Genomic DNA, 18,288 nt, shown 5'->3' with positions numbered 1-18,288 from the left:
TGCCCCCCCCACCCCAAAGCACCTTGTCCCCATTTTGATGGGGACAAGAGCCTCTTCCCCACAACCCTGGCCAGTGGTTGTGGGGGTCTTTGTGAGTGGGGGGGCCTTATCAGTATCTGGAAGCCCCTTTTAACAGATCTCCCAGATCCTACCCCCCCCCCCCCATGAGAATGAGGAGAGGTGCATAGTACCCCTACCCATTCACCAAAAATGTGTAAAAAATTAGTTATGACACAACATGAGTTTTTGACAATTCCTTCCATTCCAATGTCCCCCATAGTAGATCCAACATCACTCACGAAGCCTTCCGCTACTGCTGACTCGAAAAAATAAAATAAAAAAACCCTCCCATTTCACCGAAGGCTCCCGCTGTCGGCCTGCTCCGCCGTCTGACAGTTCCTAAAGCAGAGTTCCCGCCCCCCCTCCGAAAATTAAAAGTCAGCATCTACAAATACTGTAACTGCTGACTATTACTATTAGGACACTTAGCTGTCCGGACATCCAGCAGTGTCCTCACCCGAACCGATTCTTGAATCAGCTCTTGGGTGCTGGCGCCGCCATCTCAGCTAAGGGAAACTGGCAGGAAAGCCTAGCGGCTTTACAGCCGGTTTCCTATTGCACATGGGCGAATCGCGCTGTGCTCTGTGAATGGCCTGGCTGTGGGGTGAAGGAGGAGAACAATAAACTTCCAGCTCACTTCGCCGCAGTGAACTCAGCCGGAAGTGGGAGTGGGTGCCTGTCAATACCAGGTACCGGCCCCCCCCCCCCAAAAGGTACCAAATTTGGCAGCGGAGTGGGGGAGGAGGCAGACAAGCTGGGCTTCCCCTTTTGGGTGGAGCTCCGCTTTAAATAGCGAAGGGGCGGGGCCATCCAGCAATGTCACTAAATGGCCCTGCCCCCTCATAATCAGGTGACTCCGCCCCTTAGTTATTTTAATAATGTCAGGCAGCAGAGCAGGCAGATGTCGGAAGCCTTCGACGAGACTGGAGGATTTTTTTTTTTTTTTCGGGTCCGACGATGGCGGCGGCATCGTGATTGATGATAGATCTACATCAGGTGACATTTATTTTTATTTTTTAATAAAGGACTTGTCCAAGACTCGTGTTGTGTCTTTGCTCACTTTTTACACTTTTTTGGTGAATGGGTAAGGGTACTATGTAGCCCATACTCATTCACATGGTGGGGGCGCCAGATTCTGATAAGCCCCCCCCACCTGCTGACCCCCACAACCACCGGCCAAGGTTGTGGGGAAGAGGCCCTTGTCCCCACCAACATGGGGACAAAGTGCTTCGGGGTGAAGGGGCAGAGCCCCCCCTGCCCTAAAGCACCTCCCATATTGAGGGCATGTGGCCTGGTATGGTTCAAGGGGGGGGCATGCTCGTCCCCCCCTCCCTTTTCCTGGCCTGTATGCTGGGATAAGGGTCTGGTATGGATTTTGGGGGAGACCCCACCATTTTTTTTTATTTTGGCATGGTTTGGCGGGGCACACTGTTTTTGTTCTGACTTTTCTTTTGCCGGCATTCTTCACCACTGACAGCTGATGAGTCATAGGTTGTCAAGGATGCGGCGGCCAGCTTCCCGACCCGCTCCTTAACAACCAGCTATTCTTCATAAAGAATTCAAATCAATCGATCATTTTTCGACCAATCCGAATTCAAATCGTTCCGAAAATTTGCAATTTGTTAGAAAATTAATATACGAAACAAAATTAAAGAGAATTTCAATGAAATTTGTTACTATTTAATTCGGAGATTCGGATACATCCGAATCTCTGTATAAATAAACATTTGTCCGAATTTATATTTGGACCGAAACAAATTGCGCATGTCTGCTCTGTACTAATTATATTCAAGAATAAGAGCTCTTCTTTGCATTGTGTAAGTTCCATGTGATGGCTTTTGGTCCTGTTACTCACTCTCATTCTCTCCCTGTCTCTCTCTTTCCATCATAGAGGACGGACCAGTGAATGACAAAGAGAAGATTATCTCCAAGTACAACGAGAAGTTGGACAATGTTGTCCCGTCGGCACTGCCCGTCTTGGATCCCTCTTCCGCATGTCCTGGCATTGTGGGTAACAGTAGCAGTCAGTCTGCCAGCGGTCAGCCCCAGGGGAACAAGGAAGAGGTCAATGCTGAACACACCTCATCCTACTTGGACAACTTCAGCCCCGGCATGGCCCAGGCCGATCCTACCAAGGACGAGGGGGAGAAAGCCTACCGGTGCACAGTGTGTGGGAAGAACTTCCGAAAGCGGGACAGCCTAAAGCGACACCAGCAGACTCACACAGGGGAGCGCCCCTACAACTGCATAGAGTGTGGGAAGAGCTTCATCCAGAAGCAGCACTTGGTCACCCACCTCCGGACCCACACGGGGGAACGGCCTTACAAATGCGAGGAGTGTGGGAAGAGCCTGAGCACCAACGAACGGCTGAAGATCCACCAGAGGATCCACACTGGGGAACGCCCCTACAAGTGCGAAGACTGCGGCAAGAGTTTTCGAGCCCACCGGGTGCTGAAAGTTCACCAGCAGACCCACACTGGCGAGCGCATCCACAAGTGCGAGGAGTGCGGCAAACGCTTTCGGCACAAGCAGACGCTCATGGCCCACCAGAGGAGCCATTCCGGGGAGACCAGTTACAGCTGTAACGAATGTGACGAAAGTTTCCGAACCTTCAAGCACCTGAAGTTCCACCAAAAGCTGCACCGCGGAGAAAAGCCACATGAGTGCGAGGACTGCGGAAAGGGGTTTAGAAAACGAGAGCACTTGAGGCGACATCAGCAGATCCACACGGGTGAACGTCCTTTCTCCTGTGAGGAATGCGGCAAGGGCTTTATCCAGAAGCATCACCTTATCCGCCACCAGAGGACCCACTCTGGTGAACGACCTTTCACTGTGGTCATTGTAGAAGAGTTACCGTACTCTAACCCATCCAATGGCAACTGCCGAGGCAGCCCACACATTTGCAGTGAGTGCGGAAAAAGCTTTACCACATACGAGCACCTGAAGAGACACAACCGGCTCCACACTGGCCAGCGGCCCAACAAGTGTGAAGACTGCGGCAGGACCTTTAAGTCTCAGAAGCTCTTAAAAGCCCATAAAAAGGCCCAGGATGAGGAGACGGGGCAGTGCCGGGATGAAGACAGTGAAAACAGCGAGAGCCAGCGCCCGGCGCCCGGAGAGAAGCCATTCGAGTGCGGCGAGTGTGGCAAAATGTTCCGCTTCCTGAAGCACTTGAAGTTCCACCTTCACACCCACACTGGGGAGAGGCCCTTCAAGTGTGAGTCTTGCCAGAAAACCTTTCGCAAACGGGACTGCCTGAAGAGGCACCAGCAGATCCACACAGGGGAGCGACCGTTTACCTGCACTGACTGCGGCAAAGGCTTCATCCAGAAGCAACACTTGGTGAGACACCAGAGAACTCACACCGGGGAACGCCCCTACATCTGCAGCGAGTGCGGCAAAACGTTCAGCACCTGCGAGCATCTGAAGATCCACGGCCGCACCCACACGGGGGAAAAACCGTACAAGTGCAACGACTGCGGGCAAAGCTTCCGTAAGCGGGAGTACCTCAAGTGCCACCAGCAGACCCACACTGGGGAACGGCCCTTTACCTGCTCCGAGTGTGGCAAAAGCTTCATCCAGAAACACCATCTCATTGCACATCTCCGTACCCATACTGGGGAAAGACCTTACCAGTGCAATGACTGCGGGAAAACTTTTCGGCACAAACAGAATCTAACCACGCACCAAAAGATCCATGGCATTGGCTTGTAAGGTCAAAATGAATGGCTTTTTTTTTTTTTTTTAAAGTCTTGCTCTTTTATTACTTCTGTGGCCGGTGTGGATTTGGAGACACGTTACTATAGGATGCAGTCGTGTAGAGCAGTGGGGCTCAGCTGGTGGTCCAGAAGATGAGTGTAGTGAGGACCTGGGAGTTCAACCAGGAACATTTCTGCACTGTATAGACTGCTGGGGATTACTGTTGGCAAATTTTGGCACAGTTGGGTAAGCCTAGCAGTTCCCCAGGTGTCCCATGATAGTGAAAGTCCACTCCCACTCTATGGTGGACCCAGTGCAATTCTAAGAAGGACCCATGGTTACTGCTGGTTACACTTCTCTTCCCTATTCCCTTAGGTAGTTTAGAAACAGCACTATATGTGGCCTTTAAGATGAGTTATTGGCTCCAATGTAGAGCCCACCACTTCTTTGGAGTGACAGAATACTGCTGGTGTTGTCCAATGAAGGTTAAAGCATCACCGATACACAAATGCTTCAAATTATAATTCACTTGACTGGCCTTGTCGATGCTTTATATCAGGGATCTCCAAACTTTTCAAACAAAGGGCCAGTTTACTGCCCTGTAGTCTTTAGGGGGGCTGGATTGTGGCCAGTAGGGGGAGAAAATGTCCCAGACCCAGCATCAGTGAGAATAAACATGGCCTCAGGGTTGGTGGTCAGTAGGTGGAGAAATGGTGCCTCATCATTGGTGTCAGTGGAAGGAATAGTGCCCCATCATTGGTTTCAGTGGGAGGAAAAGTGCCCCATTGCTGGTGTCAGTGGGAGGAATAGTGCCCTATCATTTGGTATCAGTGGGAGGAATAGTACCCCATCATTGGTGTGAGTGGGAGAAATAGTAACCCATTGCTGGTGTCAGTGGGAGGAATAGTGCCCCATCATTGGTGTTAGTGGGAGGAATGGTGCCCCATCATTCGTGTCAGTAGCAGAAATTATGTACCACTGTTGGTGTCAGTGGGGGGAATAGTGCCTCACATAATTTGGATGAATAGTGACTCAAGGACCGGATAAGGGCTAGCAAAGGGCCTCATCTGGCCTTCGGGCCACAGTTTGGAGACCACTGCTTTATATCATCATTTATATGTCGGAGAAAGGCAAAAAAAGTGCAATCTACCAATACACAGCAGTTAGTAAACCGAAGTGTTTAAAAGGAATGCAATGTGCCAAGCGTAAAAGTCAGTAGAGTTATGTCTTACTCTTTCTCCATTTGTATTATGAAGACTTTGCTTTTATTACCTATAACCCCCCCCCCCCCCCCCCAGATGATAGAGATCCCCAGGCTGTAGATATAGTGAACAGGAAAGGCTCTTTGTGGAAGTCTGCATGACCACCATACAAGGCAATAATATTACAGGTCCTCTTCAAGAACCTGAGGCTTCTTAAAGTTTCTGAGCTGTAGATGACAATATATATATAATGGCAGAAACGAACCCCTACACAGCCCTAGCAGAGCTGAAATATGTCCCTTGGGGGGATAGCAGTGGGTCGTGTCTGGTCATCCTCACAACATGGTAGAATTTGTTTTCCATTATCTCTTCATTATATGAGGGACACGTGGAAGATCCAACAAGCCTAGTCTGCTGTGTCCTGCTGTCTTCCCCATAATGCAGGAACGGACAAGTTGGATCTACAAATCGGGAGCCTGCAGGAACCTTCAGGATGCCAAGGAAAATGTTCATTCATTGACTTCAACAAGCAGGCACCAGCACCCGTATATAGATTTTTAAAGCCTAGCTCTGGGTTCTGTGCAGTTCTAATGCATCATTTCTAAAGGACTAATCGTAATATGTACTTCACTTACCATCACCCACCTCTCAGACTCTCTATGCGGCTAATACTTACAGTGTGACTAGCATAACCCCATTGTGTCCATTTTTGTGTTGTTTACAAGCGTGCAGCCAAGCGCTAAAGCCATCTGATGTCACTTTGGTGAGGTATTCAGCGAACCTTCTTTTTTTGGGTCGTGGCACCAGGCTTTGTGTGATGGCTTCCACCAGGGGAGGACTGGGGACCTTTTGGGCTGCCAGGCAAATGCAACCTTTTATGGTAGGGACAGATCAGTGTTGAATAAAAAAGTCCAAAGTGGGTAATGGGGCATGTGGACATCCTTAAATTACTTGAGAACCTGAGAACTCGAGAACCTTCCGATCTTTCAGCATCTATGTCTGTGAAGGTTCTCGTTTATCCAGGTCATGGTATAGCTAGCACCAGTTAATTCAGCTGGACTTGTTCTGTGAGGTTGAAGATGTCTCATAGCTTCCTACAGCCACTTCTTCATGTTGAAGATGTTTCGTAGCTTCCTCAAGCCACTTCTTCGGTATCAATGAGCGTCGGGGACATACCCAGCATTTATGTCTGCACCTTAATCCAATTATTATGGAACTTTTAGATGTTCATTGGCGAAGAACAAGATGGGAGGTGTGGAAATGTGTGGAATTTAGTTACATAATACCATTGTTGGTGTTAGGAAGCCTTCACAGGTGTTAGTTCCTCGAAGACTCAACATTCAACGTTGCTGAACAGGTCCAGTTGAATATGACTGACTAATACTAGCTATCTTCAGTGGCGTTGCTATGGGGGTGCGGACCGCACCCGAGTGACACCTGCCAGAGGGGTGATCGTTTCAAGTAGGAAGTAATATCCAACCGAGATGATGTCACCCCCATCGGGGCCAGATTAACATTGGAGCTGCAGCTCCAGGCCCCTACCTTAATATAGGCCTAGCCACCCAAAAACTTCCCCCTGGCACCGCTGCTGCCCACCACTGCCCAGTGTCCACTGCTGTGAAAATTGTTGGTTGCTAGGGCCGCCTAGCATCCTAGCAACCAATCCAGTGCAGGCACAGGCCCCAGCACAGAAGGAGGATGTAGCTTCCTGCTCCGCCTCCAAATGCCCTGCCTCCAGGCTACTGCCCTGCAGACAGTGAACCAACTAAGGTAAGGGGGACCTGCCGGGAATCAGGACTGAGGACATGTCACTGTCTGGTAAGGAGAGAGTGGGAGAGGTGGGGCACAGACTCTGGCAGTGGCAGTGTGTGTGTGTGGCACTGCAGCAGCAAGGAAGAGAGGGTGCCTTCTCCTGCAGTGCAGTCAGTGGCATCGCTATAGGTGTGCGGGGGGTGCGGACCCTGTTTTACTGCACCAGGTGACACCAACCCTACTGAAGCCACTGGCTATCTTCCAGCATTGGCTTCCTTCGTGGCTCTTGGCATTAGATCAAATTTATATCTCAGAGCCAGACAGAATACCGGTGCTGAAAACTTCCCTCTGCCAGATGCTGTGATTGCAGATCTACATGGAGAACAGGTAGCTATAGAACACCCAGCAAGTGTCACTGACTGTGGGTATCTCCACTCAGGGCCACCAACCCAACCTATCTCAGTATTGGCCTCGGAGGGCAAATGCCTCCCTGCTCTCCTTCTCAGTCCTCCCCTGACTTCCACTGAGGTGCCAACAAATTCTTATTTTGAGAAACAGGTGAAAGTTTGCTCTTCTGAAATGATGGTGTACCTGTGTCTGTGATAATTGTCTTCATGACCCTTGAAATTCCCCTTTATGAAGGAGTTGGATGACTGAAGACCATTTATTGCACTTTTATTAGTGAAATCATCCATCGGGAATAATTATTCCAGGCTTGCATCTTCCCCCAGAGAGATATCCTATTGGATAATTTGTACTGGATGTTCAGGGCACTTAATTGTTGATGTGGTGAGCTGGTCTATAACAAAGCAGATGGAGCATCTGGAAGAATACGTGATGTGTGTCCTGGACAGTTTATGCTACTTTCCTCTTTATGATCTGTGTGGATGAAGTGAGCATGCTTGGGAAACAGTGACTGGACTGCCCTTAGTGTCACGTGACTATTGCCGGGCAGCACATGGTCCCTCACTGTCTTGGCAGTCGACACTGATTGGTGCTAGAGGGGCCGATTTTATTATTTGCACAATAGAGTGTTCTTCTATAATTAATTGTATGAGATCTATGTGTAGACCGAAGTCTATATGTAGAAAATAAAGTTCTCTATTTTATCTATTCAGCAGTCAGCACTTATAACTGTAAGACCATCGTTCTCTGTCCCTATGGGCAGCACTGTATAGTCCGTGTCTTTTTGTAACATGTATGTGTCCGGCTCGGCACTGTGCGATCTTTTGGCTTGGAAACCCTCAGTGTGGAGAGATCTGTCTGAGCCAAAAGTCTGACCCAGAATATTTGGCCGGCTTTGATTTTATGAGGAGTTGCTCTAAAGTCCGGTTACGTTTTTGTAAAATGTTGAATTAGGTGATGTTCTGGCTTGGAGGTATACTATACGGCTAAAAGTTTGTAGACACCTGACCATTGGACCTATATGAGCTTGTTGGACATCCCAAACCGAAAACCATGGTCATTAATAGGCAGTTGGTCTTCTCTTTGGCTATAACGTTCTCAGCTCTTTTTTTTATAAGGTTTTGGAGGCTGTCTGTGGGAATTTGTGCCCATTTGTGAGGTCATATACTAACATTGAGAAGACCCGGCTCACAATTTGGTTTTCCAATTCATCCCAAAGATGCTTAGTAGGGTTGAGGTCAGGGCTCTGTGGAGGACACTTGAGTTCCTCCACACTAAACTGGTCAAACCATGTCTTTATGGAGCTGGCTTTGTTCGCAGGGCGAGTCATGCTGGAACAGAAAAGGGTCTTCACCAAAACTGTGGCCACTAGTCTAAACTGTTGGACATACAGTACGATTCCAAAACCATAGCCATTAATATGTTGTCCCCCCCACCCCACCCCTTTTCCATTCCAAAACCATGGCCATTAACCACTTCAGCCCCGAAAGGATTTACCCCCTTAATGACCGGGCCTTTTTTTGCGATACGGCACTGCGTCGGCTTTGACTGACAATTGCACAGTTGTGCAACGTTGTACTCAAACAAAACTGACCCCACAATTAGAGCTTTCTTTTGGTGGTATTTGATCACCTCTGCTGTTTTTACTTTTAGCGCTATAAACCAAAAAAGAACAACAATTTTGAAAAAATAACATTATTTTTTACTTTTTTGCTATAATATATATCCCCCCAAAAAATGTAAATACATTTCTTTATCAATTTAGGCCAATATGTATCCTACATATTTTTGGTTAAAAAAAATCGCAATAAGCATATATTGATTGGTTTGCACAAAGGTTATCGTGTCTACAAAATAGGGGATAGATTTATGGCATGTTTTTGTTTTTTTTCTACTAGTAATGGCAGTGATCAGCGATTTTTAGCAGGAGTGCGACATTGCAGCGGACAGATCGGACACTTTTTTGGGACCAGTGACATTTATACAGTGATCAGTGCTATAAAAATGCACTAATTACTGTATAAATTACACTGGTAAGGAAGGAGTTAACACTAGGGGGCGATCAAGGGTTTAACTGTGGTTAAGGTGAAGCAGATCTCCTATAAGTATTATAGATGTGTATTTAGCTGTTTGCCTGAAGTTACATGTTGAGTTTAAGTCTTGAGGCAGGAGATTTAAAATGCAATCTTAGGTATATCACCCATATATTGAGCTATTCAATGTACAGCATGGCGTGAACCCCATTTCCATGATGGCAGCTACCACTGAACAGCACTCTCCTCGCACTCCCATCTCCAGACGTTCTGGATAAAGCCGGGAAAAGTGATAACTTTTACTGTATCAAGGTTTAAATGTTGTTTGTGTTCACATTGAGTAGATCTTTCCTCTCTCTTACTGTCTGACACTTGCCACCTAGACAGGAAGTGAGGGGGAATCTTCGTCATGGGGACACACAGCAATGAAACCCCGACGGAGGTTCTAAACCTTCCTAGCCCTGCTAGAAAATGTGTTTTTGATGCTGCCTGTGTCTCCATTGGGGGAACTTCCCCACACTTCCTGTTCTGCCTGACCCCCATAATGGTGAGATGCAGTGTCCCCACTAAGAAAGCAATGCTTGTCAGGGCTCCTCCTCGCCAACCAGAGCTGGCCATGCTAAGTGCTTCCTAGAGCCGTAACATTATAGTCTAGGGACTGATTAAAGAAGAGTTCCAGGTAGGGATATTGTTCCAGCTTGAACCAACTATGTATAGACCATACCTGTGGGATCCCTCTAGAAGCTGGACACTGCTACTACACCACTACTACAGTGATCTCTTTCTTCTGGGTTCCGTGCTGAGGGGTGGTCCTCTTGCATTCTAAAAAGAAGGAGGTTGGCCGCATTCAGAGAATTCTTCGCATTTTGTGAATAAATGCAAAGTGTTCCTCCAATCATAGAATGCTTTGCATTCACTGAGAGATCTCTGAATTGCGCCCGTCAAGAGCAGCCAACCTCCTGTTTTCACAATGCAGCAGGGCAACCGCTCAGCATGGGACTCAAAAGCTAGTGGAGATTAATGGAGTAGCAGTGCCTTCCACAGTGATTTTTCAGCTTCTAGAGGGATTCCACAGGTATGGTATATACATATGTAGCTGGGGAACATGAGGTAGCTCCAGGATAGTTAAAGTCTCATAGCTGGAAACCATGAGGTAGCTCCAGGATAGTTAAAGTCTCATAGCTGGGGACCATGAGGTAGCTCCAGGATAGTTAAAGTCTCATAGCTGGGGACCATGAGGTAGCTCCAGGATAGTTGAAGTCTCATAGTTGGGGAGGATGAGGTAGCTCCAGGATAAAGTCTCATAGCTGGGGACCATGAGGTAGCTCCAGGATAGTTAGTCTCTTAGCTAGGGACCATGAGGTAGCTTCAGAATAGTTAAAGTGGAACTTCACTCTCCCAATCAACATTGATTATTTTTAATCTTCATGCTGCTAGCATTAATAAAAAAAATAGGAAAGTATATCATATTTACTTGTTTTAATTTTTTTGTTTACATTTCTTCAGTTACTTTCTGGCTTCCTGTCTAGGCAAATGATGTCATACATCCCAGGAGTCTTCAGGAGGGGAGGAGAGGAGGAGGGGTTTTCTCAGCTAAACACACTTTCCTGCCTGCATGCCTAAACTAAGGGCAGATGTATTCTAGGAAGTAAATCATCTACCCTTACTCAAGATGGCCACAGCCAGAAATGCTAGGAGCTGTTTTTCAAAGTGATAATGCATGGAGACATGGATGGATGGGGGAGTTTGCTTTGAATATTAAAAATTAATAAGTTGTGTTTTTGGTGCTTAGATGCAGTGAAGATCTGCTTTAAAGTCTCATAGCTGGAGACCATGAAGTAGCTCCAGGATCGTTAGTCTCATAGCTGGGGACCATGAAGTAGCTCCAGGATAGTTAGTCTCATAGCTGGGGACCATGAAGTAACGCCAGGATGAGTTGAGTTGCATCTTGATATAGCGTGGTCATTTACCCCGTAGGATCTCTCTGCGCTTGGGACACACATTTGCACATATACTAGGGCCAATTTGGACAAGTTCCAATTAACCTACCAGCATGTCTTTGGAGTGTGGGAGGAAACCCACGCAGGCACAGGGAGAGCATGCAAACTCCAGGCAGATGGTGTCGTGGTCGGGATTCGAACCAGTGACCCTTTTTACTGCTAGCTGAAAGTGCTAACCACTACACCACTGTGCTGCCCTAGTTTCATAGCTGGGGAGGATGAGGTACCTCCGGGATAGTTAAAAGTCTAAAAGCTGGGGGCCATGGGGAAGGTCTCTCTGGTTATGCTTTTTCAGGGAGTCAGTCAGTGTCTCTACTTAAAAGTCCTAGAGTAGCCACCTCCTCAGACTCAATCCCTTGGCAGAGAAATCCAGTATTCAGTCCAGAGATGCTTTAGGGGCAAGCAGCCCCCTGAAGCTTAGAGCTCCATCCCTGGTGGGTAAAAGACAATCTCCTCAAGGCTTCAGGCTATTCACCACCTCCCAGAACACCTTCTGGGCACACCTTCCCAGGGATTGGCCGGGGTATAGTAAATATTCAGGCTGGTCATTAGAATTTTCAGTTCTAAGCTATGGAATATTCTCACAGTGGCAGGGGGAAACAAAGTCCCAGCCGTATAACCCTAAGCAGACCAAAGCAACCGATCACTGCTCCTCTGATTACAGAGCAAGCCAAAAATGACATTTAACTAGCATCCTTTACTCGGAGGGGGTTACATTGGTCCATATCTGGAATTCTTTGTAGTTCTGGCCTAGGGTTAGGGAAGGAGACCTTATTGTTGGGGGCAGTGAAGGAGGAAGCCCCTGTGAGAAGAACATTGTGGAGTTGAATGATGGAAGGGCGCTCCAGTTGTTGAAGACATTATTAGGATTGATAGCTGTAGCAGAGCTGTTAACATTTAGGGCCTGTTCATAATACAGCATTCCACTGCGGTGCATTAATCCACACGTATTAGCATACACTGTTTTAAGGCAGTCCATTCATTATGAATAGGATTTTAACTCGCCACAGTGGATGGAAAAAATTATTTTTTTTTACAACACAGAGCAGCTAACATGAAAATAAACAGTAAGCTAATTAACAACTAGTCACCTAGACAAGCCTAGGTGTCAGTGCCCACCCAGACAGTTCGGCACCAGTATTCAAGAAGACCCAGGGCTGTCCAAATCTCCATTAACTTCTCAATGAGTTTCAAGTTGGCAGAGACCATCATGGCTTCCTTGACTGTTAAATGTGTTAACGTCATCCTTGCATTATATTACAGGACATCTTCCTGAATGCTTGTAGCTCCCTCAAATGCCAGGGCCCGTAGTCAGTAGGCAAGAGGCTACCCTGCAATTTCCTCCAAAAGCCTCTTTCCTGGTTGGGTCTGTCACAGGGTGCCATTCACAATAAATCAAAACGCGTCGCACATAGAGTAGGTGTGTTGCCATGCATTGTGCCCATGCAGGTGTGTGTGTTTTTTAGTGCGCATTGCTACAAAGTGTGAATAGGTTCTCAAACTGGACACCCAAGTGGTTTGTGCCTAGGTCAGGAGCCCATCATGGTGCAGCTGGGTTTAAAGTGGATGTGCCTTGGAAGGTGCCCTCCTCTCCATTGAGATGACATACTGGAAGTGTACTGGAAGCCAAATTCTGGGCTGGGAAAAAAAAAAACACTGCAAGGGTTAAATGTTCGTCTAGGGCGGGGTACAGGAAAAAGGAGTAATACCTCATTCCTGGCTCCAGCAGACATCCTCCATCTATGCGACCGGTCTAGCGCCCCCTCTTCTCTAAGGCGCTCTCAGCCACAGCCACATGCTTGTCTCCCCCTACATACACAAATATATCATATACACATCGATTAAAACTCTTTCTTTGTCATTTACCCTGCTATAATCCGATTCAAAACAAATTAAAAAAAAAAAAAAGTGTCTGCAGTTGACTTACAAAGGTCCGGACTCCCCGAAGACGGGGACGTTCCTGTAAAGTCTTCCTTGTCGTAGCTGACTTCATGTATGTAGTGTGTTCTGCAATTTTAATGGCAGTTTATATAATCGACATGAAACTGCGAAGTGGCAATGATATGTACTTGTTATGTTGTTATATGTTTTGTGGAGGGTCCTCGGTTGTTGAGGGTCTTCAGGCGCAGTCACTTTTCTGTTTAGTTTCAGTGAATTGAGTTACTAGACGTGAATTGTGAGAATTTTATATAGAAGGGCTTGTACCATACCGAGGAGTAGGGCTGCTTCATGCCGTGAACTGACAATTTCCAAGGTTGAAGGAGGAAAAAGCAACGCCCAGATGAATTCCCTGAGGAGCGGTGCTCTGGCTCATGGTGTCTTCCTAACACCGAAGCATAACTTGGAAGGATGAAATGGAGAGCTGGCAACTCCTTCTTCCAAATAAATGACTTTATTATAACAGGCGCAAATAACAATCAGTTTACGCATTTCGTCAATAAGCCTTAAAGTGATTGTAAGGGTAACTTTTTTTAAAATAACAAACATGTCAATATTTATCCACTCTGTTTAATGGAATTGCACAGAGTAGCCACAAACCTCCTCTTTTTGGGCCCCCTGCCGGCGCTCCTGGCCCCACCCCTCTGTCCAGTACCCCCATGGGAAGCCACTTCCCATGGGGGCACTCGTGCGTGCCCGAGTCCTTATTGCTGAAACATGTAAGTGTACACTCTACCTGTTATAATAAAGTCATTCATTTGGAAGAATGAGGTGCCAGCCCTCCAGCATTTTATCCTTACAATTTCCAAGGACAGTATTACATTTTAGGCTTATATCACATTCAGCCATTGAAGGAACTGGAAAGAACACTGGGTGTTCGGGAGAGCGGGAGGAAGCGGGAATGGGTAAAGGCCTATCTGCCCAACATCCTTTGTGGGAGGTTTTCCCATCTAGGAGCTAATATGTTAAAACAAACTCTTCCTGACTAAGTGTAGGATCCAAATTGCAAGTTTATCCAATGAGGAGACAGAACTTCCACTCAACAGCTGAGATTATATTATACATCCTGATCAGTATCTATACCATATAAAGCTGCCTAAAGACCTCAGTGTGTAGACCACTGTGTAGGTACCATCTGACTGCTCTCAGGGAAAATATTCAGGTTTCATTAGATCAAGCATCTATGTTTGTGCCTATAGAGAGGCCGAGGAGTCACCAAAGTGTTACCAGCTTATTATGGAAAGTTTTTCTAACCTGCTGACCCCTGAGACTCACCAAACAGTTGACTGCTTGGTCAAGTCAAAGGTCAAGTCTAAGTGCAGTTAACACCTTCCTTTATTAGAAGGGGTAAGGATCAGCTACGTTGTACAAGCTTCTCTAAGTGATACCTAACAGTAATTACCCCAGAAGTCCTTGTTATCATCCCCCAATGATATCTTTAATTTGCCAAGAGGTCACACGTGGCCTTTGGATCAAAGCAGAATTAGAAGTTTCATGGCCAACCTTAGATACGAGATTGCCTGTCTCATGTCATGTGTCTCACTGAGTGACCATTATTTTACGTCTTTTGGCATGTTAATGAGTTACAAGTTGCTACAGATCTCTATACTGCCTAAGATTTTCCATCAGTTCACTGTGAAAACTTTTTTTTTATGAATTCAGACATGTTTTTGTTGCACAAAGCTCTTACTCAATCTAAAGCTAGTCACAGACCCACAGCAGTTATTCAGCCAGTTGTGTATCAATGACCGTTGTTAGCATCTTATAATGGTCAATTGGAAAACGCTCTTCATTGGCGAATGGACCTTATTGCACAATTGTGTCCAATTTATAGAAGGACATGTACAGCTCATACATCAGCAAAGCTAGCCAAATGTATAGTCAATGTCAGGACCTGGATTTGGACCCACAACCTCTGTTGTGTCCAGCGATGGCTCTTCTTGCTAAACCACTTGAAGCTGGTGGACAGCTCCCTGTCTGAGCATTCCTGGCATGTCTTTTTGTTCTGGGGAACCTTGAACTCTTTGCTCCCCATGTAAAATTCCCGATTTAAGCAATGTCTCTGCGGATTATTGTGCTCTCTTCATTTGTAATATTCCTCCTTTTGCTTACATGCTGCCATCTGTATCTCCACTACCATTTGTTACTGACCTTTGGCTTGTTCATTGACTACAAGAAAAGACAGCCAAATAGTCCCAGCGCTCAGTGGTCTTCACCAGAGGGAAAGCCAACCAATATCACATCACCTACACGGTCCAATGCCCGGTGGATGCAGCCCTCCTCTAATGGGGATATAACATGTGCAACTACAAAAAGAAAGCAGGGGAAGGTGCAAACCCCTAGTGCATTATCCGTTTTTACTTTGTTTTTGTTGTTCCTTGACTACGCTTCCTCTTGATCCTAACCTGCAAACCACTTGTTACTGACCATTGGCTTGTTTACTGACTATGCTTCCACTTGATCCCTACCTGCTGCTGACACCTCCAGCGTACCAAAATAAAGAAAAGGTCAGCACTCAGGATGACATCCAAAATAGTATTTCTTTATTAAATGCATGTACAAAGCTGTAAAACTCCCTGTGCGTTTTGGGCGTTAGTGACTAAGGACTAACGTCTGAAGCACGTAGGCTGTTTTACAGCTTTGTACATGCATTTAATAAAGAAATACTATTTTGGATGTCATCCTGAGTGCCGACCATCCCGTTCCTTTGACCTGCTTCTGTTCTTATCCAGCTGGTCAGTGGGAGCCTCTCTACTGCTATAGCTACTGGTCTGCGAGACTAACCCCTGACCATGACAGTCAAATCCTGTACAACATCATATTATAGAAATCTTGTATGATTGTTCCCAATTTTATCTTTTCATGTGTAATTGTAAATGTTTTCTGGACATTGGGCAGAAAATCTTAACTGCCTTTTTAATTACTGATTTTATTTTCTTATTTAATCTGTAGTTGCAGTACACCAACATTTAAGGATGGTCCTTTTCAATGCCAAATCCTGGAACCAACAAGCTTTTTTTATTCATTCAAAACATCAGCAGGGAGACAGCGGTTATCTGAAGAACGCCTTAACGTGTTTTTCACTACTGTGTCTACTCATGAGGCCTCTTTTCAGAATGTTTGTCTGCACTTTGGGCAGTCACTTCTTCAGTGACTTAAACAAGCTACGGAACATCTCCAATATACCTTGACCTGAATAAAGGTGAACTGCAATGGTTGGGTTGTAAATTATCCAGTAGTAGTTGGTCACTTTCTACTGGACTTGTTCTGTAATATTGAAGATGTTTCAAAGCTTCTCCAAGCCACTTCTTCTTCTTCTTCTTCTTCTTCTTCTTCTTCTTCTTCACTTCTTTAGTGGCTTGGATCAGCTACAAAATGTATCCAACATACCATGACCTGACTAAAGGAGAACCTTCATGGATGTAGAATAGTTAGATTCTACTGGACTTGTTCTGCAATGTTGGAAGATGTTTCGTAGCTTCTCTAAGTCACTTCTTCTTCTTCACTTCTTCAGTGGCTTGGACAGATTACGAAACGTCTCCAACAAACCATGACCTGAATAAATGGGGAACCTTAATGGATGGATTGTAAAATATCCAGTAGTAGTTGGTCACTTTCTACTGGACTTTTTCTGTAATGTTGAAGATGTTTCATTTCTCCTCCAAGCCACTTCTTCACTTCTTCAGTAGCTTGGATCAGCTACAAAATGTCTCCAACATACCGTAACCTGAATAAAGAACCTTCATGGATGGATTGTGAAATATCCAGGAGTACAAAGTCAGATTCTACTGGACTTGTTCTGTAACATTGAAGATGTTTCGTATCTTTTCCAAACCACTTTTGCTTCTTCACTTCTTCAGTAGCTTGGACAAGCTACGAAACGGTTCCAACAAACCATGACCTGAAAAAGGGAGAACCTTCATGGAAGGATTGTAAAATATCCTGTAGTAGTGGTTGGTCATTTGCTACTGGACTTGTTCTGTAATGTTGAAGATGTTTGCAGATTTTCCAGGCCACTTCTTCTTCTTCACTTGTTCAGTGGCTTGGACAGCTTATAAAACATCTCAAACTTACCATGACCTGGATAAAGCAGAACCTTCACAGATGGATTGTAAAATATCATCTTTGTGGTGCTCATCAGCACCTGGTGTCTCTACATATGTGCTGACCATACTTTCTGTGTTGAATATTTTAGGATTTAGTAACGACTTGCAAAGATTTGGGTGGACTCCTGCTCATGTTCTGGCATTCCATACATGCATGTCAACTGTCCCGGATTGGTTGGGACAGCCCCGCATTTCGGCCCTCCATCCTGCCTATCCTGTGTCTTGGGTCATGTCCCGGGATCACAGTATCAACCTGTATCTTAGTTATCTGTATCTGAGTTACCCCACATGCACCATAACTCAAAAAGGCGTTACTTCTGGGGATTAGGGCAATGAGCGTGTGGCTCCACATTTTAAGTGGACGGGTCTGGGTGGCACCAACCCCTAAAGTAAGCATGATGGGCAGTCCCCACAAATTTAGAGTGGTACCAGCCAGTAAAGTGGGCTTCATTTTGGTATGCCCACCTGGAAAGCAGGTAAAAGGCAGACCGAGGGTGGGGCTAGCAGTGTCCTGGGACCATAACGTTGGTAAGAACTTGGAGGCCACGAACATCTGAGGTAGAATTTGGTGGTTGGTTTGTTGATATTCTGGGGCCCCACAGGCACAGGAGCCACCACCATACATCTGTGTGATGGCTTATTATCTTACTTATTGTTTTAACCGCGTTGTTTGTTTGTTTTTTTTGCTTTCCATATTTATTTGAACCGATTGGAGCAAAGTAATATAGAGAGAACCAATCAGATTTCACCCTTCATTACCCAGGAACCAGAAACCTGATTGGCTGCCAGACTACGTAGCTCCACCCGTTTTATCTGATTTGATTATGTTTTACAAATCTCCTGTTGAGTCCAGTTTGTTGCCATTAACGTTTATGCTGCTGGTACACAATGGGGGAGGGGTTGCAATATCTCCTGACTATGGGGGCCACTCAGTGATTGGATGCCTTGACTGCCTGAGTGGGCGGTCTCTTTGAAGTGGGCGGTCTCATTAAAGGAAAGTTTCATTATTATAATTTTCTTGTTCTGTAGTTCTTGTCCTGGAGCTGAGTATCGGATTGTGGGCTTGGCCACACATGTTACAATTTAGATTGAC

The 18,288-nt window shown here is 46.0% G+C and overlaps 1 protein-coding gene across 1 annotated transcript in view; it reads left to right on the top strand.

The window, feature by feature from the left end:
• LOC141145670 (uncharacterized) overlaps nucleotides 1–15,623 on the top strand; it is a 29,306-nt gene extending 13,683 nt beyond the window's left edge. Inside the window, exon 3 of the mRNA XM_073632515.1 lies at nucleotides 1,952–15,623. Within this exon, the coding sequence (XP_073488616.1) occupies nucleotides 1,952–3,774 (1,823 nt within the window). The 3' untranslated portion in view covers nucleotides 3,775–15,623. The remainder of the gene's footprint in view (nucleotides 1–1,951) is intronic.
• Nucleotides 15,624–18,288: the final 2,665 nt, after the last annotated feature.

The sequence above is a fragment of the Aquarana catesbeiana genome, linkage group LG05 (genome assembly GCF_042186555.1).
Source record: "Aquarana catesbeiana isolate 2022-GZ linkage group LG05, ASM4218655v1, whole genome shotgun sequence".
Taxonomy (NCBI): domain Eukaryota; kingdom Metazoa; phylum Chordata; class Amphibia; order Anura; family Ranidae; genus Aquarana; species Aquarana catesbeiana.
Note: the sequence above shows the minus strand (reverse complement) of the source record. Positions and strands in the feature narration are given on the sequence as shown.